The 22,773-nt window shown below is 49.1% G+C and overlaps 1 protein-coding gene across 2 annotated transcripts in view; it reads left to right on the forward strand.

Annotated features, from left to right (window-relative positions):
- Positions 1-15,927, forward strand: part of samd12 (sterile alpha motif domain containing 12) — a 56,667-nt gene extending 40,740 nt beyond the window's left edge. For both annotated transcript variants that reach the window (XM_047019057.1, XM_047019056.1), the window contains exon 5: positions 13,166-15,927. In XM_047019057.1, coding sequence (XP_046875013.1) covers positions 13,166-13,188 — 23 coding nt within the window. In that variant the 3' untranslated portion in view covers positions 13,189-15,927. The remainder of the gene's footprint in view (positions 1-13,165) is intronic.
- The last annotated feature ends 6,846 nt before the right edge of the window (positions 15,928-22,773 follow it).

Here is a 22,773-nt window from a genome sequence, read left to right on the forward strand (position 1 = left end):
GTCAAACTGCATTTTTTATCAGTGTAGATACATCATTAAATCAGAATACATTCATATGAGCACATTTCCATGAACCTCAAGCACAAAAATATGAATATTGTTTAATTAACTGATGCTGAATTGTACAATCAGCATCAATAAATAGAGATTGTAAATGTTGTGTTGGCGATGGATCTGTGTTGGATACAGCACAGAGGCAGTACATGGCTGATCTTACTAACGGAGGACTCCTTGGGGTTTGCACACATAATGAGAGATAGAGAGGGAGTGTGTGTGTGTTACTGATTGTAAGGCCTACATCAGGGAGCCCTTTGATCCACCGTGCTCCTTTTGCCCTGCAGGAACACAATTAAAAGAGAAAGTGTGTGTGTGTACTACGTACGATTGCGTGAGAATGTGTATGCGTATGACAGCACTACATGATAAACACTGACACGGCCTAAATTATAAATATATTTCCTGTGGGGTTAAGTACCCTCTGCTTTCTCTGCTCCCTCCTTTGCCCTACACCCTCACTTCAACCTCCAAATCCCCGACCTCCCTTACAGCATACAACATGCAGGGGCTTGGAGGAGCAGAGAAAGGTGGAGAATTGCAGCAAGAAACTGTGAGGAGCGGAAAAAGAATGAGTTTGGAGGAAATGAGAGTAAGGCTGGGATGAGGTTGGAGGAACATGGAGTGAGGCTGGGAGGAGGTTGGAGGAACATAGTAAGGCTGGGAGGAGGTTGGGGGAACAGAGAGTAAGGCTGGGAAGAGATTGGAGGAACAGGGAGTAAGGCTGGGAGGAGGTTGGAGGAACAGAGAGGAGCAGAGCTCCTGAGTAGTAGAGAGTGAGAGGCGCGAGTGGAGAAGTAAGCCCTGTTAACCCCCATTACCCTCCACTGGTGGAGAGAGAGATTAGCAGAATACCAATGTCCCTGCTGATCGGTCTCTGCTGAAAGGCCCGTCCGCACAGAGATGCTGACAAAGCCCTGGGACGGGCACAAATAGGATTTGGAGGGAAGCAAAGCAGGTGTTTTTAGAATGCTAAGCATCACCACTCATAGGCACGCCTAATGATGGGAATACCTTAATACCTGGGTCTGGGGTATTGGAGCTGTCCTTAAAGACGGCGCTCAGAGTGGTGGTACAGCTCTCATACGGCAGCAGAAGGGGGGACCTTGAGGAACCCCTCCACCCTGCATTTGCTGCAGATTGCAACCGTGCCCTTCTGATGAGGTTTTATCAGGCTTTGATGCAGTACACTGAAAGTGTCGGATGAGGACCGTGTCCTTGCATGAGATGTCCTGACTGACATGTGGACGATAGGTAACATCACGGTAGCCCCCCGGTTGGCTGCGGGTACTGTCAGACGGCGTTGCCATGGCTCAGGAAACCAGGAAGTGCACTTCTGTAGCCACCCAGTTCATCCAGCCAATCACTTCTCTGTCCCCACCTCTCCACCCTCTCGCCTGCTTTTCATCTCGTCCCCTCGCTCCTTTCCTCTTTTCATCACTCACACCACTCCTCATCAGCCTCCCCCCCCACCCTCCCTCCATCCCTCTCTCCATCCCTCAGACAGACAGATATGAGATCTCGCAGATTGATGGAGAATCTCAGCCTCTCTGCCACTCAGACTAGGGCTCAATGCTGGATATCAGTCTGATTATATTTATATCCATCCATCTATCTGGGGTTGACAGGAGATACTTCAGATTGCGCTGAGCTGGATGGCCCAGTCCTGTGTATTTGTTTTGGAGCAGAAATTAAAGTGAGCTGGGGTCCTGAGAGGAAGGAGTTAGCAAACAGCATGGCGTACTATCGCTGTCTGATAGGCTACCTCCACAGCAGTAGCTGGCTCCGGCAAGTGAGGTTTAAAAGTATACACACACACTCATATATATATGCACACCAAGCAACCTTCCACACATCTGCATTAAAAAAATGAGGAAAAAATAAACTTTTTCAAGTTGGAAGATTTCTTTAATATGGACTTGTGTTGTGACAGTCCACGTAATGAAATTCCTTCTCACATAAGATGGTAACGCTCGTGTTGTTTCTGTATATTGTCCCGTCTATCCCCTTGAACATAGTACCGCAGCACAAGTCGAGCTGTTCATTGCCCATATCCCCGGCAACTCCCATAAGTGTATATTGAAAATGTACAGTGCGCACAACTCTTTGCTGTTATTAATCAATGTGGCGTCTGAGGACCTTTCTTTATAAGCTGGTGTGCTCTGCAGCATGTCATAATCTTGCAAGGGAGCAGGAGAGAGAGCGTTCTCTCTTGAGGAACAACTGGCCTCATCCTGAAAGCAGGATGACTCATCCATAGCAGGCCTGTGTTTCTCCCAACAGGGACACCCTAAACTCCAGTCTAATTGTTTACAATTAGCAAAGCGCTAATGGAGGCAGTCTTCAGACTTTGGGTTTTGGACTGGGTCAGGATCTGTGAGAAGTCAAAGTTAATAGATGTGTACTATATACAGACTACAAGCTAGCAGAATACTGATTATATCCTGGCATCTCCTGCATCTCCAGCATGTGGCTGAGACCATGATTGCCGGTATTAATGCTCCAGAATGGATTTTCAGTTGATGTACCGTAAACTATGGATTGTCTGGTCTTGTTTTCGTAGCATCGGCATAAGGGAAACAGTCCTAGCTTGCATTTTCCTCCATCTTTTATCTGCTGACAGGTCATGTATGCCAATACCATGGTTCAGGCTGTATTCGCTTAAATGGCACATTTTTCCCCCAGAATGCTTTGTTCATTGGTTGTTTACACACTGCCAATCTGTAACTCCACCTGGGTGTCCTCTGCAGACTTTAGCAGCCCACCCGAACTATCAGAACCACTCTTTATCTCTGTCTGCATTCCTCTCCGCTTCATTTGCCCTCTCTTCATAGCTCTCCCTCTCTCTCTCTCTTTCTCTCTCTCTGTTTACCCCAATCTATGGTCATCCCTCTCTTCATCTGCAGCTGTTTCTCTCTCCATCCCTCCCTGTTGTTATCCCACTCTCTCCTCATCCCTCTCCATATCCGTCACTCTTCATTTCTCCCTCCCTCCCTCGCTCTCCTCATCACTCCTCTCTCCTCATTCCTCCCTTCCCAGCTGGCTCTCTCTCTCTCTCTCTCTTCACATCTCTCAGCCTCTTCACTTCGCTTCTCTGTGACTTTGTCTTGAGTAGCAGGGAGACTTGGCGACGCTCACTAACATGTCAACACACCAGTTTATCGCGGCAGCCGTCAAATTGCCCACAAATGGCGGCAACGACAAGTAATTACTGGTTGTGGGTAGGAGGAGGGGGCACCATGCTTCAGGCTCCCGACGCCAGCCAGCATCGTGGCATCCGCTCGCACGGCATTATGAAGAGGGCCCTTCCTCAAGACTATGAAGTTGTACCAGCGCTGCCCTCATCACGCCCACAACCGGAATAGAGAACTGGTCCAGGCCGGGGGGCCAATTAACCAATGGCCTGGTGTCTCCTGCATGCCAGGAACCATGGAAAGAGAGAGGGAGAGATGGATGAATGGATGGAGAGAGGGGAATGAAGAGAGAGAGACAGAAAGGGAGAGAAGAGGTGGGAGGGGGTAGGGGAGGACAAGTAAGGGGTGATGAAAGTGAGGATTAGACGAGAGAGAGCGAGCGAGAGAGCGAGAGAGAGAGCGAGAGAGAGCGAGAGAGAGAGAGAGCGAGAGCGAGAGCGAGAGCGAGAGCGAGAGCGAGAGCGAGAGCGAGAGCGAGAGAGAGAGAGAGAGAGAGAGAGAGAGAGAGAGAGAGAGAGAGAGAGAGAGAGAGAGAGAGAGGGGAACAAAAAGAGCTAGGTAGGTGTGTTGGGAGAAGGGCGAGAGAGGGGAGCGAGATGACAAATGTCGGCCGCAGTCAGTCGGCAGTTGGCAGCCATCGTAGATAAAGACACAATGGATGTTCGCGCGTTCCCCCTCTTCTTCCTGTCTCTATCTCTTCTCTCTTTGTTGCCGTGCTGTCACCCTTCCTCCTCCCACTCTCCTCAATTAGTGGCCTGCATTTAGCTATCACTCAGCATAGCCAGGACTCCAGCAGGGGACTGGAGGGAGAGATGAGGAAGAGAGGTTCGCTGCACTGTCATCCTCGTTAGTCCAGCTCCTCCCTGCCATGTCCCTCACTAAGGTGCGGACAAACTCACTAGCGTTTGCCAATAAGTATTGACGTGGTTGTTGTTGTTTGGGATTGTAGCTCTGTTTTCCTGGGGGTTTTATAAGCCGGTGTGGTAGTTTGTGAAGTGTGGACTACCACCTTTCCAGTGGTCACATGCTTGTCTTTCCCTCATTGTTGAAGGGGAACATAGTTTGATGCTAGGAGAGGTTTACGCTAGCTTGCCTCAGTGCCGGTGCCCATGGTAGTCCAGGAAGAGTTGCACAGCCTCTCAGGTAATGAATGGTTATTCATTAGCAGACAAACTCCAGCTAATGCTGTTAGTTGCATGCTAAATGATAGAAAATAGTCTATTTATATTATTTTGAAGTAAATGCAACTCAACATTTGACTAGAGAGTTGAAATTTGATTGATTGTTTGTTTGGGGTGTGAATTATGTTTTAATTGTGCGGCGCAATTGCAATTTTCCAGGCTAGGATTTCCTGTGTTTATTTTCTTCTCTCTAATAGAATTGTTGGAGAAGCAGTAATACAAGCAATTCCCATTTCCTATAAAAGGAGTGATTATCATAGGTGCTTAAGTAGAAAATTGATTTGCAATTGTGTAGCTGCTTCACTGAGTTTCCCTTAAACTCCCACATGCAGACAGGAAAAGAGAGAGAGAGAGAGAGATAGATAGAGAGAGATAGAGAGAGATAGAGAGAGATAGAGAGAGAGAGACAGAGAGAGACAGAGAGAGAGAGCGCAACGATGTAGAGAGAGAGGGAGAGAGACACAGAGGAGGGTGTGTAATTACAGATCACAAGGGCGGTGGCTTGCGTTTTTTTCACTTTCATATCCTCCTCTCTCTTTTGCAATATCTTTCCTCTCTCACTCCCTGTAATCTGTGACTCCCTGTCTCTCGCTCCACCCCTCCCTCTCTGTCACACACCTTCTCTCCTTCTCCATTCCTCCCTCTCTAAATAGTTAATTTGCACATATTCAGCAGGCGCTATGCAGGTGTTGTCATCTAGGCGTGACATTTCAGGCTCACCGCACCTCTGTCTAGGTGCCTGGGTAGACGGGCCACCAGGTCTACACCAGGGGCACGTTCAATCCGATAACGGTGTACACCGTTTTGCAACGTTTTCCGGTTTGAACGGCATGTTTCCTCAAAACGGTTTGCTACAATCTGTGACGTACTTGTTCTGGTGCTTGATGGTTGTGTCGGAGGTGTTACCCAATCAGCAGTGACCTGTATAAAACCCCCCCTGTATTAAAACAGCCTTCTCAGCTACCATGGTTGCGACGCTTGTGTAATGAGCGACCACCATTTCCGTTTCAATTAACGTTTCGAACACAGCCCAGGTTTCAGTCACCCTGTGGCCCTGATGGCCCCTGGCTGGGGTGCAGAGGGGGCAGAGCCATGGTCGTCCTAAATGCGACAGATGTCTATCCGTCAGTCAGGCTAGTGAGAGGCGTGTGGGCGGCGCCGACAAATCTGACACGCTCATTCCGACGGCATGCTGATTAGTCACCGTTAATGCCAGCATTTCTCATTTCTCTCTCTTGCTTTCATATCTCCAACTGATTTTTTTTCGCTTAACTTGTACACATGGTAAACCATGCTCTTAAACTTGCATTTCTTAAGTGGTTAATACAAAAAACTCCCACTTACACAAAATGCATTTGAGTACAGTCTGAAGAGGTAACATTAGTTGCTTCTCCCACCTACTGTATTTGATGGAATGCAAAGTACTTAGTGAGGAGAATTGACTGTAATTGTACTGTACTCTGGCCTTTATTATGGGTTGTAGACACACATACAGTATATTTCATTTTTACTCCTTTTCGCTAAACCAATACTAGATATGACTGGGCCACATCTTTATTCCAGCTGGGTCAAAGAGTGCGTCAGAGAGACTGCACTGTACCAGAGACATTGTGTTGCAGGCACAGCCCCTGGCCGTGACACACACCAGTGCGCAGCCCCATCAAACCCCTCACCCCAGGCAGGAGGCCTGGGTGGCTGGAGGGCATGCTGGGACATGCTGCAGTGCTGGATGGGTAATGACACGCTCTCCAGGTGACACTTCCTCCTCAGGGTCCTCCAGCACACATGACTATTAATATTGATCCTATGGTCGTCCCTAACACACACACACAGGCCACACGAGAAAAAAAGATTCTCTCCACTGAGACCTACACACGCCTGACTGTTACTTAATGCCCTTTCGTACACACAGGTGGTAGCTATATGCTATATGGGGGTGGGGGCTAAGGGGAGCTGTCTAGCTCAAGGGTACAGGAGCAGCAGCCAGGTAACACGGGTCCTCTGGGGCTAGCGCCGAGGCTAGCACGGTGCTCTCCAGCATCTGTTACTGTAGCAGAGTGGCTGGAGGGGCCATCCTGACTGCTAATGTTTGCTTTGAACCCTGCAACGATGCTGTTGTGGCTCCACACTGTAAGTACGTTCGTGTACGGCTAACTCGTCAGGAAGGGATTTTATCCGTAGCGCTAGCCACAGTAGGACAGCTAAGCACCACGGCTAGCTAATGGACCGTTCCTCAGGGAAATGCCAACAGGGACTGGGGCATGCTGTCATGTTCACTATGAGGATAATGGATGGCTGGTATTTTTTTGTCAAGGTTGTGACAAAATGATGACAACCTAACTACACAGTTATCTAAGTGTCACCTTCTTGGTTAATGTTACAGGAAAAGCGTTCTATTGTTCCATCGTTTTTTTTCTGTTTGTGCCACAAGAGATTGAAACATGTCCTGGAATCTGATGATTATCTACAGACCTGCGTACCTTTCTGCCCCCTTGAGCACAAAACATTGTGAAAACTGTGTGGTAATCAACCTCAAATGAGTCAATCGCTTTCTCTGCAACACCCACATTCCATAAACGAGGCAACATGACTTGCTCCGCTGAAACTAATTGTTTGTAGAATTGATTTCTTATTTAATTATATCACAACCGAACAAGTGTGCGCAAACAAGCAGCGAGCCACTCAAGGGCAATAAAGGTTCATTAAAACTATTTTAGCCAAAACAAACTAAATGTAATTCATTTAAGGGCTTGATTGATTGTGTGCATGGGAAGATTAAAAACAAAGTTCTTCCCAGCCACACGATCTCCCAGACTTTGATCTGTTGCTTATGACAGTAGGTGCTTAGATTGCTTCCTTTTCCTCTCTCACTCCCTTCGACCTTGTGAAGACCGTTTAGCACCCTAGCGAGAGGCACCCTGGAGTCAGTGTGCCACTGAGACGCCCGCAGCCGCCTGAATCAGAGAGAGATTAATAAGACCCTGTTGCCACGGTGACGCGGCGGTGTGAGAGTTGGCGGTGTGAGACTTGGCAGTGCGAGGTCATCATTATTCTCCGGCGAGGAGCGCGACAGAGCGGATCAAGGTTGGGACGCTTCAAAACTGCTGAGTCCCAAACATGGAGATGACTTCCTGTTCCTCTCCCCTCCCTCCTCACAGTCCACATCACTTCTGTCTCGAGCATCGAGTCGTCACAGGCGACGTACAGGAAATGAACTCGAAAGACTAATGATCCCCCTTAACCTTAGTCATAGAGACTCTTCCCTTTTTGCTAAAATGGGAAGCGGGCGCTTTTGTTTCGTTTTCTGAAGGGCTTTCGTGTCTGCTGTTCAAGTGCCATTGACTTTGAATGTTCCCCTGCAGTCTGGTCGACTTGTGTGCTCCGAGTCTCAGACTCCAGGGATCTCAGCGCACTCCCCACCTCACTTCCCAAGGACAAGCTGGGCAGCCATGTTGACGGGCCTCGTTCAGGCCAACTGGCAAAGCAGGGGATGTTCTGTGGTGAAGAGGGAATCACCCTGCGACATTTAGAGGAGGACCCCCCCCCCCCCCCCCCCGCCCCTCCGACAGGTGACAGGGACAGTGTGAGGGTGACAGGAGGAAAGGTCTTCGAGCTGAAGATGAAGAAAGCGCACGCTGTTGTCAGGAAGCACAATGCAGTGATGCAAACCTTCAGCTAAATAAATTATCACAGTGGGGTGGGGGTGGAGTGGGGGGGAAGTCTATTTTTAAGCTGAAGTGTAAATGCAGTAATCCTCAGAGCAGCGGCTGTGAATATCCTCCCTCCCCAGCCCCATCAGGGAATACAGCACTCCCCTCTTTATCCATCTCTGACTGCCTACTCCCTCCCTCTCGCTCCCTCATCCTCTCTCTCTCTCTCTATCTGATTTTATTTCCCTCTCTCTCTCTCTCATCCTCTCTCTTTCTCTCTCTATCTGTCTCTCTCTCTGACTTTATTTCCCTCTCTCTCTTCTCTTCCTCTCCATCTCTCCATCCCTCCACCACTCTCTTCCCTCCCACGGATCCTCCCCTCCCCGACACCCTCTCTCTTTTCTCACTTTATCCTTTTTCTCATTCCCTTCTTTATCACCCCTCCCTTCAGTCCTCCCCACCCTCCCTTCAGTCCTCCCCACCCTCCCTTCAGTCCTCCCCACCCTCCCTTCAGTCCTCCCCACCCTCCCTTTCACATGGAAAGTGTTGGATTCTGGGTCAGGGGTTTCTGCTTATCCTGGAGACTCCATTGGGACTCTCGGTATTCCATTGTAATGAAACATAACGCCTTTGATACAGGCAGGAAGGAGAGTCAGTAAACCCTATACCTCACGCCCCATAGCTCAGTAACAGGTGAGGCCTAGCACGTGCCATCACAAATTCAAGTCGGGCGCAACAAATTAACTGCAGTCCTGCAGACGCAGAACAAATACCCGAGATTATGGAAGGGACTCCAGGTCTAATCTGTACACAGATCGTCAGGCTGTAATCTGGCATCGAGCCACACAGGAAGTAGACGTTTTCAGCTCTGGTCCTATGGGAGTATGCTCCGCCCCTGCGCCGCCCTCTGAGGAAGTTACTCCCCCCTCCCCAACCCCCGCTCTTGTCCCAGTCGCAAGCTGGCGTTGTGTTTAGGTATGGGAGGCGGGCACCTCTGGTGATGGCGTGTAATAGCACATAATGGGGCGTCGTTAATCACAGGCGCGAGGTGAGGTTTTACAAGGTTAATGACGTGCCGGCTGAGAGAGGTTCTGGACTGGGTGTCTTTCCTCAGGTATTTGTCAGAGTCAGGAGGAGTTGGGGCCACACGGGGCTTGGCTGGCACACAAACACACACACACATGCTTAGAGAAACACACACAGAATCCGGATCTTGTACACAAACACGCACATACTTCTCAAACACACCTCCCTATCTAGAAAAAAATGCCCGGTCTGTATCTCAGCACTGTTGAATAGCAGAAAAAGAGCTCAGAGTCGTCATTCAACTGTAGATGAAGTCAAAGTTCACCTCGGTCACTAGCAATACAGTTACAACCTCTTTCCTATCCAACCTCTTCCCTAAAACCAGTAAACAGCTTTCGCCTCCAGTCTGGTCTGCAGCCAGCAGCATAGCTGCTTTCTAACATTCCCGCTAATTGCAAACAGTGTTGTAATCGCTGTAGTTAGTGCGGAAAGTTGTCAACATCGACGTTGTCAACATGATCAGACTTCTTGCGACCACCGGAGGGGATGCTCCGGGCATGAGCACAAGCTGTTACATGGCTCCCTTTCTCTCTGCGCCTTTCTCTCTCTGCCTTTCTCTCTGCCTTTCTCTCTCACAAATACTTTAGCAAACACATCTGCATATTATTCTGTTCTCCATCTTCTCCCGCTCCTCCCATTGTACGAGTGTCTGGGAGCTGGGAGAGGTGGGTCCCTGGGCCTCAGAGGAGAGAACTGAAGAGCGCTGCTGAGCTAAGTAGGAACCCTGCAGGGAGATAAGAATGCGCCATCCGGAAATTGAAACGCGGAACAATCACACAACGATGATCTATCTTTATATCTGGTCCCCCGCCACAGACACACGCACACAAGCCGTCAACCACACACTCACAGAACTTTAGTTTTCTCGTCTCTCTGACAATAACATGGACTTGTGTTTACCGGGACTAAAAGTTCTGGTTGGGTGCGGCAGGAGTACGACAACTTTGCCTCTCTCTCTCTACCTCTCTACCTCTCTACCTCTATCTCTCTCTCTATACCTCTCTCTCTCTCTCTCTTTGCATAAAACGTATTTACTTAAGCTCACCGGGCTGTGCTGATGAGACGCTTTTGTTTTGAGAAAACTTCCTCTCTTTTTTGTTTATGGATTTGCAAATCAGGGCAGGATAAGAAGGAACCGCGCTAACAGCTCCAGAACAGGATGACCTATTTTGAAGCGAACACAGAGCCGCGACAAAACCCTCTCCACGAGGCGCAGAGTCTCACAACAATATCCTGGTGTGTGTCTGTGTGTGTGTGTGTCTGTGTGTGTGTGTGTCTGTGTAGAAGTGTGCCCATATTCATGACTAGATTCAAGTCAAAGTGCATGTGCTTAAGCAAATAGTTGAGCTTGGAGCAAAAATGAAGGGCAATACAATATCCGACACTACAGTGTAGGTCTGGGTGAAACCCACCACTAGGTCACACCAGGTGACAGGGCACGTATCAAACATCAGTCCACACAGCTGCCTGTCCTTGGGGAAGATAGGGCCGAGACACAACCAAGCCTACCACACCGGCCTTCAGACTTTAGGAGGGAGAGGGAGGAGAGGGAAGAAGCAGAGAGGGAGAGACATGGACGTGGAGTGTGTGTGCAGAGACGAAGAAAAAACAGAGAGGGAGGGAGGAGGAGAAATAGGATGGAGTAAAGGTACATTCCCCTTCAGCTCTCCTTTCTCCTCCACCAGAGCTTACCCGGATCCCGCGGTTAGGATATCTGGTTCCCAGACTGCTCGCCTGTTAATACTGCACAATCACATTCATCATCAGCTCTGCAGCTTGGAGAGCCCAGACACCACAGGCTGCCTCTGTGCACACGGGCATGTGTGTGTGTGTGTGTGTGTGGAGGTGCATTTGCGGATGAGTGCTTGCGTTTGCATGTTTGTGTGTGTGTGCTTGTGTGTGTGTGTGTGTGTGTGTAAATAATTGTGCACGTTACATTCATAATAAACCTGTGCCGCTGTTTGGCCAGTAAATGGAATGAGTGGGCCATGTAATTGGTTAGTTAAACTGGTGTGGGGCAAAGTGCTTTCTCTCTCTCGCATCTAGACACATACACGAGAGCGCACAGACACACACACACAAATAGATACATGTAAATGGACACAAATTCACAACGGAAAACTCACCTGCAGACTCACATGTGTTTCACTCACACACACACACAGAAACAGACGACCTCACAAACACATTCACGTGTCAGCGTCATATTTCTATACTGCCATGTTTCATTTGGTCGGGACTGATTATAGTAATTAGATCAAAGAAAAGTTCAAAGTCATTCTGATCTCTTTTTCATTTTTCAAAGGAAATTACCGTATGTTAAATAGTCGAGGATGCAATGTACCAATACGAACAACACCAGCGTCACATTCAGGATTCTGCATGTGTTCCTGGCATCCCGAGGCTGGACTTTTCCATTTCTTTTTCTCGCGGGCAGATGGAAAATGAGCTTTGTGACATTGACATGAATTGAAAATACAACATGGGGCCGTAGTTGAAGGGGCCGCCACTCTCTGTTTCACAGCGCCCAAACAATGTGCCTGGTTGTGGCAGAGAGTGTGTGCACGTGCACGTCCGTGCGTGCGTGTGAGGATAGATAGAGAGAACCTTGAGTATTGTTTTTTCCCGGCAGAGAAGAGGGGGGCGTTCACAAGCACCTCTTTAATTCTGACGGCCTGCCAAGGCCTTTCCAACACAGCCATGCGTTTCAGCTATTGTGTGGTCCCACCACGATTGATAAGACAGCCATTTTGTGTGTGTGTGTATGCCTGTGTGTTGTGTGTGTGTGTATGCCTGTGTGTTGTGTGTGTGTGTGTGTGCCTGTGTGTTGTGTGTGTGTGTATGCCTGTGTGTTGTGTGTGTGTGCAGGATCCTTGCGTCGACTGACATGCCGTTAACATGATTGTGAGGTTGCTGAAGCGACAGCAGCGCTGTGGTCTTTAACAGGATGAAAATGAATCCAAGATGGTTTCCGTGTGTGCGGGGTGTGACAACACTGCCAAGATGTCCCACAACAATTGAAATGTCATTGACGTTATTACACACGTCCCGTTGACTGGCTTCTCTGATAAATGCATTTGGCTGAGATGAATTTAACGACGACAAACTGTTTACGTGTCCTTGCATTTGGTAGCGTTGATTTGAAGATGACGATGATGTCGTTGTATTCTGATTCACAGGTGATTTGAAGTGGCCAAGTGTCTGTCATGCGTCTGCATGCAGATCCATCAGATGTGGGAATGCCCTTTCAGAGACTGGCGTTGGCTTGTCAGTCAGGGTGGCATGTGTCACCGTGTCGTCACGTCACATCCAGACTGGGCCTTTAATGTCACTCGTCTCTCTGCGCCAATCTGCCAGTGTACTGTCTGTCAGTGTACCTCCCCCTGCCTTTAAGAAGTCGGAAAGCGCGTGCATGTGTGTGCTCGTGTGTGTGTGGGTGTGTGTGTGACACCACCTCCTTTTGTGTGTCTGGGAGCACAATGATGCTCTCTGTATTGATTTGATTCTGCTCCTGCCATTTTATAATTATGTCTCTTCTCTTTTTATTCCTCCCTCTCTCGCTCTTTCTCTCTGTCTCTCTCGCTCTCTCGCTCGCTCTCTCTCGCTCTCTCGCTCTCGCTCGCTCTCTCTCTCGCTCTCTCGCTCGCTCTCTCGCTCTCTCTCGCTCTCTCTCGCTCTCTCTCGCTCTCTCTCTGTCTTACTCTTTATGCCCTCCGTCTCTCTTATCTCCTCCTCTCCTCTATTTGGTTAATTCCCTCCCCCTGATCCATTTCTGCTCTTCCCCATGTTGCCGCTTGTTATCTCGCCCTTCTCTTTTTTTCTGTTTGATCTGCAATTCTTCATTTCCTCTCTCATCTACGTCATGCTTTCTCTCCCTGCTCTCCCCCTTCCTCTTTTCCTGCCTTTCTCTCTCCTCTGTTTATCTGTCATTCACTTCCATTTGCTCTATCCCTCTATGTCCCTGTTTCTCTCTCTTTGTCTCTCTCTCTCTCTTTTGCAGCCTCTCTGGAGTGTTCACCGTAGCTACTGACGATCCAGGACACACCGGCCTACAGTACCCAGAATCCCTCTGGCCATGCCTCCTAACCTCTGACCCCCTGGCCTCCTTGGAGCACCAATCACAACTCTGCAGCCTGTTGCTCGCCGCCACCTCCCCCCAACCTCCCCCCCAACCACCACCTTCCCCCCAACCTCCCCCCAGTGAAATTGATTGAAATGGCACATCAGTTAACTTAAAATGTATACTTCTTAGTTACTGTCTGTGAAAACATCCAGCATAGCACTTTACTGTCTGAATGTATGTCTGACTGTCTGTATGTCTGACTGTCCTTCCTCATGTTACCTCCCCCCCACCCCTTCATAAACTACTGAGCCAGTGTGTCCCTATATGTAGTCTTATAACGGCCATTGTACAGACTGCCAGACCCTTTTTGTATGTCTTACCTATTTCTCAACCGAACTTCAGCAGAATAGAGCGAAGTATTATTCCTGCTCTCGCTCTTATTCTCTTGCTCTGTCTCTCTCTCCCCCACATGTTCTGTCTCTCTATTGTCCTCGTTTATTCTGTAAATGATCAGTGTTTGGTCTCACCTCTTCAGATGTCTTTGTTGTTTCCCTGTTTACTTGACTCTCTCTGTCATTCTTTCTCTCGTCATTGGGTCACACTCCCTCTCAGAGAACCCTTATCGTTGGATAAAAATTCACTGTGAACACACCAAGCGGGTGTTAAGAGATTACCTGGCAACCGTGAAAAGACTAGATGTGTTAAAGAGCCTGGCTGCCTCATAGCCTGCGTACTTTACCCAGAATCTAAATATTGACTTAAGGAAAGACTTGTCTACCCCAGGATGGTGTTATTCTGGAATATTGAAATCACCTGGCAACCCAGAAGCATCCAGTCATGATGTGCAATCAACTGGTAACCTCATCAGAACGACGCACGTCAGTCAAATGACCTGGCAACTAAGAGGGGGCTCAGGTGTTCAGAGTAAGAAACTGGCAACGCAAAAGGGCTCACAAATGTGCTTCTCTTCAGATGAAAAGAAGATAGAGATCACACCCTCACAGAAATAGTCCCCTCTCTTTCTTCCTCCCGCTCCCTCTATCCTCTCCTCGCTGCTTGAAACTATTTTTAGATATACAAATAAATTGAAAATAGTCTCGGAAGGCGAGGTGGTGTGTGGAAAAGAAACGATCCAGGGGTGTGTCAGTCTTTTAAAGAAGGTCTGTATTGATACAAATCTCTGTTGAACTGACTTTTGCTGTTGATGTGAAATGGCCGTTCACTGTTGATATATGATGCATTTTAACTGTATTTTAAAGCACATCGGGAAAGTAATGTCCTGCAGCCAATAGCTCTATCATAGTGTGGGCCATAGTTACCTGTATGTGTGTGTGTACGTAGCGAAACCCTGTAGCTATAATGATATGTCAATCAAGCCAGTATAATGATTTATGCTACTGTTACTGTACGAAATATTGTACCAACACCAGTGTAGCAGAATTTATCACCATCACCATCAAAATATATTGAGAGGGCAATCAGGAAAAACATAAAATGGCCGCCAAGAAGGAGCTGAAAGCTGCTGACTCCAGCCCTCGAGGCCCATCAAGTGTAAAGGAATTTAATTGGACACGAGTGCTCCAGTGTGCTGTGTCGGAGTCACCCACATGGGGTAGGGGAGCTGGCCCTCTGCGTAGGCTTGGCCCAGTAGAGCACATTGAACAGTATTGATTGAGTGATTGCGGGGTCCTCAAAGGCCGCGACGTAGCACAGCCTCCCCCCCCCCCCCCCCCAGAGGAAGGAAGGCAGCGTCTGCCAGTCGCATGGGGAGGGCCCGTCCACAGTGAAACACCAGGACTTATTTCATGGCTGAGAAGAAGGGCAGTGTCTCCGGGTTGTCCGTCCCCACGTCTGTTTACTGTCACCGTGTGTGGGGGGGGGGGGGACACGACGTTGAGATGGAGAGTGGTGTTCAATTAAGGATAGATGAAACGAGAATTGTTCAGTGAAGTGGCAAATTTGCTGTGGATTTTAAAAGGATGGTCTCAAATGGCTTTAGCTGGGCAGAAATAAGACAGAATGTGGCTGTTGTCAACACCGTTCAAAACCGCATCAGTAGATTGAACAGAATCAAATTCAACAGAAAACTTAACGCTGCTGGACTGAAATAACTGCATCGAAATGTGTGGTAAAGTTACCATGTGACTCTCCAGACGCCCCCGCTGGCCTGGTCCTGCCGAGGTGGCCCAGGGCTTGCCCCGACTGGCTCCTGCCACAGTCACCTGATTCTTCCTAGCTAGTTGGAACTCATCCGCAGTCATCCCGTCTCTACCAGGACACACTGACACGAGACAAAAACATACCAATCTGTGCCATGTTGTTGCACAAAACAGATAACAGCTCACTCACACACATAGATACGGAACACACACAGTCACGCACGCACTCACACTCAATACATTGTTTTGAAATAGAAACAGAATTGAGAGATTTCCTTCAGCCAACATAGACATTGCACACAAATATACCTAAACAGGCACATAAGGACAAACACCACTGCACACACACAGACCTCACCTGGGTGTGCTCCACTTGTATACTTTTCTGCCACATGTGCAGCATGTTGTCCCCCTGTTCTGGAGAACATCCTCCAGCAGGCATGAACACCCCTCATGCAGACACAGGGCTCATGTTCATCTGTGACAAATGTGAATATTACCATGCCTAAATATGAATAAACAAATTAACCATCGTTGTGTCGTCTTGTTTTGTGGCACTGATTATATTTCTATAGTTCAAAAACACAAATATTGTGTTGAACAATGTAATCCTTTTGATTAGCAGTATAGCACTCTCTGGCTGCCTTGCATTTAATTCTGTCAGGACGTTGCGTTAACAAAACAGAATGCTCAGTACTGTTTCACATCATGTTTGCACACAGTTGTTGTCCTTCACACTCTGTTGCAGGGATGTGGCCATCTGAAGAGAGGCGGAGCCTGCGGAGATGGCCTTCTAGTCTGGAACTGAAGCTGGATCTAGGACTAAAGCTTGGACTAAAACTGGGACTGGATCTAGTCAAGTCAATGGGACTGGAACTAGGACAATGATGAGGACTGGATTAGAACTGGAGCTGGATATAGGACTAGAATTGAGGCTAAAACTAGAGTGACGGCGTAGGGCTAAAGCTGGGCTTGGACTGGGGCTACATCTAGGACTAAGGCTAGGTCCTAGGGCTGGTGCTGGTGCTGGGTGACTTGATGAAAGCAGCAGTCAGCAGGTACTGTGGTGCTGCCAGGTAAACAGTTTTCGAGGGTTCACGCGCCCCAGCCTCTCTAGCCCCCCAGAACACATTGTAAATCAGAATTGGAAATGACTGGGAGCAGCCTCACCCTGGCATTTACACAAGCACACACACACACCATGACACGAGCACACGTTCACACAGACGCGGGAGGTGAGAGTGTCAGTATGCGCACCGCTGGCATCCATGCTAAAACTCACTTACCCTGGGCCATGTCGCGGAGCGAGGGAGGAGGAGGAGGAGGGGGAATGAGGGATGAAGAGAAAGAGAGAGATGACAGTAAATCACTAGGACTCAGTGCATCCCCTGAGACCTGGCAGACACGTTCTCGGCACTTGAAATCTCCCCTGTTCTCTGTCTTTCGCACAATTCCTTTTTCTTTCGCTCCCTCCCTCCCACACCCCTCTTCTCTTCGCTCCCTCTGTACCCTCATCTCTCCCTCGCTCAATTTCATGGGTCATTCATATTCTGTCTATATCAAGTATTGTCTCTTTGTCTGTCTCTCTTCCTGGCCCGTCTCTTGTCTTTGGATGTCCTTGTACCTCTCATCCCTTGTTCTGAGTATCTCTTCTGTTCATCATCCTTCTCGTTCTCACTTGTTCTGTGTCGAACACACTGGCTGGTCTATGAATTAAACATGTTGGGACATTGCACTGATCCTCTTTGGAGTGTCAAGCTCAACGTTGCATCAGGGAAATGCCCTGGTGACATTGTGTGTGTGCGTGTGTGTGTACGTGTGTGTGTGTGTGCGTGGAGGGGGATGGTTTCTTGATTTCCCTTTCTCGTGTGATTGTGTGTGTTTGTGTGTGATGCAGCACTGAGCCAGCGTCTTTGTACTTTTGGTTAGGGTGAGACCAGTTCACTTACCAAGGGAATCATGAATTCTCTCTCTCATTTTGCTTTCTCTTTTTCCCTGTCTCCCCTATCGCTCTCTGACATCTCTTATCTTGTTTGACTTGTCAGTACACAATGTTTGTTTTGAACTGGGGCTGTTTTTTCATGGTGTGTGTTGCAAGTGTTCTTAGCTTTCCCGATTCTATCTGTCCTCGATGCACTCTTTTCTTTTGTTCTGTCTTTCCCTCCTTATCGTCCTTTCATCCTAACTGTTCCCCCTCTCCCACTGCCCTGTCTCCTGTCCTGCTCTCATTATCATGCCCTGTCTCTCCCCTTTACCCTCCCTCTCTCTTCCTCCCACTCCACACACTCTCTCTCTCTCTCTCTCTCTCTCATGGCTGCTAATTCACCATTACTGACTCCAGCAAGGTCCTCTCCCTTTCTCCTTCTTTCCCTCCCTCTTTCCCTCCCTTCCTCCCTCCTTTCCTCCCTCCCTCTCTCTCCCACCCCCTACTGCTCACTCCCTCTTCCTTCACCACCTCTCTCCCACTCGGTTGTATTTTCCCTCTTTGTAATCTCCCTCCTTCTCTCCCTCCCCTTCCTCAAAGATCCTCACTGTGTTGATGAATCCAGGCAGACTGTGGTCTCATTCGGCTTTCCGCAGCTACGAAGGGGCTTTCAGGCGGACTTCCTGTTGCCCCACACTGCGTGAGAGCCCAGTGAGCAGCAGGGGTTCAGCATTGGAGCCGGGTGACTTTTCCCAGCATCCCTCACAGCTGTGTCCAGCCAGCGTGTGACATCAAGGGCAAGGCGGGGGTTATTACCACTGTGTTTATGTGTCAGGGAGAGTCAATTATGCCTCTGACGGGGGGGAGGCAAGGAAAAGAGAGAGCATGCGATTAAGCTTTCTTCCCTGAGGCTGGTGTGTGTGTGTGTGTGTGATTGAGAGTACTGTATGTATGTGTCTGTGTGTGTCGGAGAGAAAGTTCAGTCATTTTTGTATGTGTGTGTGTGATTAAGTACTGTCTATACTATATGTATGTATTTGTTTGTTTGTGTGTGTGTGTGTGTTAGAGGGAGAGAAAGTATAGTAATACTGTGTGTACGTGTGTGTGAGATTCAGAGTGAATCACCACAGGTAGTCTGAAACAGTGAGAAGCCCTACCGACACAGTATACCCCCCCCCCCCCCCCCCCCCCCCCCCCCCCCGCCCCACACACACACACGCACAGTTCTGTTAAGCGATGGAACAGCCCAAACGGGGCACAGTGGGGATCCTGTACCCAGGGGCCTCCAGCCGGCAGGCGCCACTGAGGACGGAGGGGTGCTGTGAGACGCCTCGTTAAAAGTCCAGCGCTCAGCCCCTAATGATATCCGCCGGCGCTTTCTCTCCCCTCTTCACCTTCCCCCTCCCCCTTCCTCCCTCCTCAACCTGGGTGAGGAGTCTTGGCCCAATCTGAAGGACTGGGGGGTGGGGAGGTCTGTCACACTGCTCACTAATGAGGAGCAGACAGACTCTGCACGGATCAAACCCGGGCTCTGCCATGGCCCCATTAACCCCCTCCAGATCCAAGATGGCTGCCCAGTTTCACCCATGAATGGAACTGGAACACAAGCATGGAAGCTATGATGATAAAGTGCATAAAAGGGAAAGATGATGTCATATTGAGCCTATGGAGAGAAATTCTATAATATATAACCTTGGACCAGAAGAGTGTGCCTTTTTTGTGTGTGTGTGTGTGTGTCACACAGGGCTGTGTTGACTGTAAGTGTTTTGTGTGCGTCAGTACTCATCCAAACAACTTTGGTTGGTTTCCCACCTGTGTGTATGAGTGTCAGGATAAGGGGTTTTCCACAGATGACTGCGCCCGTGAAGAGCCAGCCCTTATGTTCCTCAACAACTGGAACACACCAGAAGCACTGCTCCAGAACTCTGACCCAACCTGACCTCAAGGTCGACTGAGGACGGCACCAGGACTCCCTACTTCCTTATCTGGCAACGCTGAATTCAGGTCAGCTCAACAAAAGGGCTTCATTCCACCAGCTGTTGGGAAAACTTTTCCAGTGAGACCAGAAGCAGAGTGCATTGGAGTGATTTGTTTTCTTTATCATATCAACGGTCACATTGAGGAGTTGACTGCCAGGAAGTTGTGCATGTGACTCATGACTCTCTCTTGTCGTTGATCTGGAAAGCTGGTAAGAAAGAGAGTGAGTAGGAGTGATTAACACCGTAGGGATCAGGTGTGTCTGTTTGCTACTGGTCTCCCTGTGTTACACCCAGTGGCCATGTGCCATTGAGACACCAACTAGAAATGGCACCACTTTCTCACAGTGGTTACACAATAGAGAGGGCACAGTTCATTGCCTCCTATACCCATGCTCCCTTCCCTTCTCTCCTTATCCCTTCTCCTCCCTTGCCCTCTCTCCTCCTCTGAAATCACACACTGGGATTCTGAAACTCAACCGGCCAGTTTGAAAAAACTCCACTCTTCTCCTCTCTCCCCTTCTCTCCACTGCCCTCTCTCCTCTTCCCCCTCCTTTTCCCTCTCTCCCCCTCTCTCCACTGCCCTCCTCCTCTCTCCTCTTCCCCCCTCCTCTTCCCTCCTCTCTCTCCCCCTCTCCTCCTCTCCTCCCTCCTCCCTTTCCTTGTGGAATTAACAGGGACTTGTTCCCTAGTTAAGATGCCCGATTGAATAAGAGGATTGATGTATTGATCAAGGTCATGAGTCCCAAAGCAGACCCAGGAGATGGGGGCTTATCCAGGCAGAGAGCACAGTGTTGTTGACACTCCTGTTGACTGGGACAGCATGTGAAGGCTTGGGCGTGTGCCCACTGTGTGTGTGCCCACTGTGTGTGTGTGTCCTTATGTGTGTGTTTGTATGTGTATTCCTATATCTGAGTGTGTGGTGTGTGTCTCTGAGTGCACGTGTGTGTGTGTGTGTGTGTGTGTGTGTGTGTGTGTGTGTGTGTGTGTGTGTGTGTGTGTGTGTGTGTGGAGGTGGGGGATGGGCCTGGCAGGGCAGCTGGCAGAGGGAGCCTCCTCTGGACCCTCTGTGCCCTGCAGGGATCAGGCTTGGCACAGCTCCCCACTGCGACAGCTGAGGCTGTGGTGGCAACCAGGACAGGGCTCAGCCCCTGATGGTGCTCAGCTGATCCAGCCCCCCAGAAGGGGGGGGGGGGGGGGGGTAGAAAAGGAAACGACATTACATTTTGGCCTGGGCAGAGTGGTGGTAGCCCAGTGGTGGTAGCCAATGGGAGAGCGGCGCAGGGGGAGTGTCCGTGACTGGCGATGGGGCAGCGTTGAGTTGAAGATTGGGGTTAATCAGAGCTACTGAGGTGGATGACAGGAATCAATCGCAGAGCCGGAGGGGGGATCTTAGGGGTTAATACAAGCCAATAGCAGAGCAGAAGAGGAAGGTGAGGGGTTTGTGTCAGCCAATGGGAGATCAAGGGAGGTGAGGCACAACCTGGGCTTTCCCTCTGTCTGCCTTTTGGCCTCGTTTGTCATCCTTCCCCCAAAATGGCCGTCTCAGAGGAGAGATCAGAATAGCAACACATCTTCACATCCAACATTCCTCTCACCTCATTGACCTCTCATATCCCCATCTGTTATCCAAATGCTTGCTTATTTCTCCTCAGCTCTCGTTGTCGGTGTTATATTGACTGTGAACCTTGGCTAACGCATAAACTTAGAACACAGCACGCAAAACCAACAGTTAGTTGGGAAAACTGGCACGATACAGACTGGCTCCTGAGCCCACTGATACCGAAACGGATCCGTTTGGTGGTACCGCCAGTACAGACTAGTTCATGCAATGAACAGCACATCCATGCATGAAGAGGGGAGTGCTGTGTCACGGGCCAGGTATGCACCTTCACACAGAGGCTTTGTGTTCCTCTAATATCCAGTATCACCATGATGTGCTGTGACAGCTCCACTACCTTCATATTAGACCTTTGAATGGGGCATGGGATGACTGGGCCACAGGATTAGACCACATGAGAAGGACACACCCTCCAGCACACAGACCAACACACACTCACACAGATGAGCGCTGGCATTCACACACCCACACACATATGAAATCCCGTTGACGTAAAGCAACGCTTTGGCAGTCATATACCGGGCCCGCGGGCAAAAATAGGCATTTGAATACGAATGTGTGCACACACTTACGAGACATGCAGAGAAACGCACAGAAATGATCCCCACAGCCCACTACAACCCCCAGTCCTATCCTCTGCTGGATCCGTCAGGTCCTGATAAATATAAGCTCTTGTTATCTACGATAACAGCCCCTGCCCCTCCCCCCTCCCTCCTGCTCCCGAACCTCTTTCTCATCCCTTAGTCTGCTGAGGAGCTGAGAATGACAGCGTCCTGCCCATCGTAACAAGGGGCGGGGGGCAATGAAGGATGCATAAGGGAGCAGAGGAGAGGGGAGAGAGGGGCTGTCATGATTGGCCCACGCACCCCCCCCCCCCCCCCTCGCTAACTACCTGGGATGGGAGCACTTTGTTAGGGCTCAACGTGATTAATTACTCACTCGGAGGAGAGAACTCTATTTCTTGCATGTGGGTCATGCTGTACTTACCTAAGGTGACAAAGCCTTAATAAGGCCATGTCAAACCGAACTTTAAGAAATAAACAAAAAGTGGTGTATCAGCTTGTTAGACAAGGGACATTGTGTGACTGGAACACAGCTATCGCTTGTTATTATGATATACTTTATTTTGCTTGTGTGTTTTCCTTTTGTAAGGCCTTAACCTTGTCAGCATGTTTTGGTCTTGGCTGGTGTTTGGGTGACTGGGTTAGAAGGGGAGGGGTTTCAACTGGAATCATCCAATCAACAGGTCCCAACCCAGAGTTGAGTTACCAGTTTCCAAGCACTGTGCATATATTTTTATTATCAAAATGTACTAAAGAAAATTGGGTTTTAAGATTTTATACATGGTGGCTGCGTTTCAGGATGGTTTCTAAAAGGTAAAAGAGCTGATGGTTTTCAGATGGCTTCAGCTAGAATCCTTACTTGATAATCGTGTGCGATGCAACCAATGTAAAGAACTGTAAAATGAGCACAACCTTGTCATCTGTAAAACGTATTCCACTGAGGTGGAGTCTGTGATTATACGGTGTGAGGTTACCGATTCATTCTGTTTGCTTTCTGTTTCACGTGGGTTGGTTTGTTGTTCCAAAGGCACACATCAAGTGTCTCATGGTTTAAAGTTCATTTCCTGTTCACTTCTCCGAAACCACCCAACTTCGAGCCTACTCCTCCTCCCTCTCCCTCTCCCTCTCCCCCACACACACACACGTTTCCAGGCAAATACCCACACAGCCCACCAGTCCGTCCTCCTGTCTAGTGTATACCAAGCTAGTCAGGACACAGATATAGAGATGACAGACTGTCCTAACGTCTTCCGACCCAGGAACTCTCATCTCCCAGAGGTTTTTCTCCACCTGCAAGCTTTA

Source organism: Hypomesus transpacificus, chromosome 4, assembly GCF_021917145.1.
Source record: "Hypomesus transpacificus isolate Combined female chromosome 4, fHypTra1, whole genome shotgun sequence".
NCBI classification, from domain to species: domain Eukaryota; kingdom Metazoa; phylum Chordata; class Actinopteri; order Osmeriformes; family Osmeridae; genus Hypomesus; species Hypomesus transpacificus.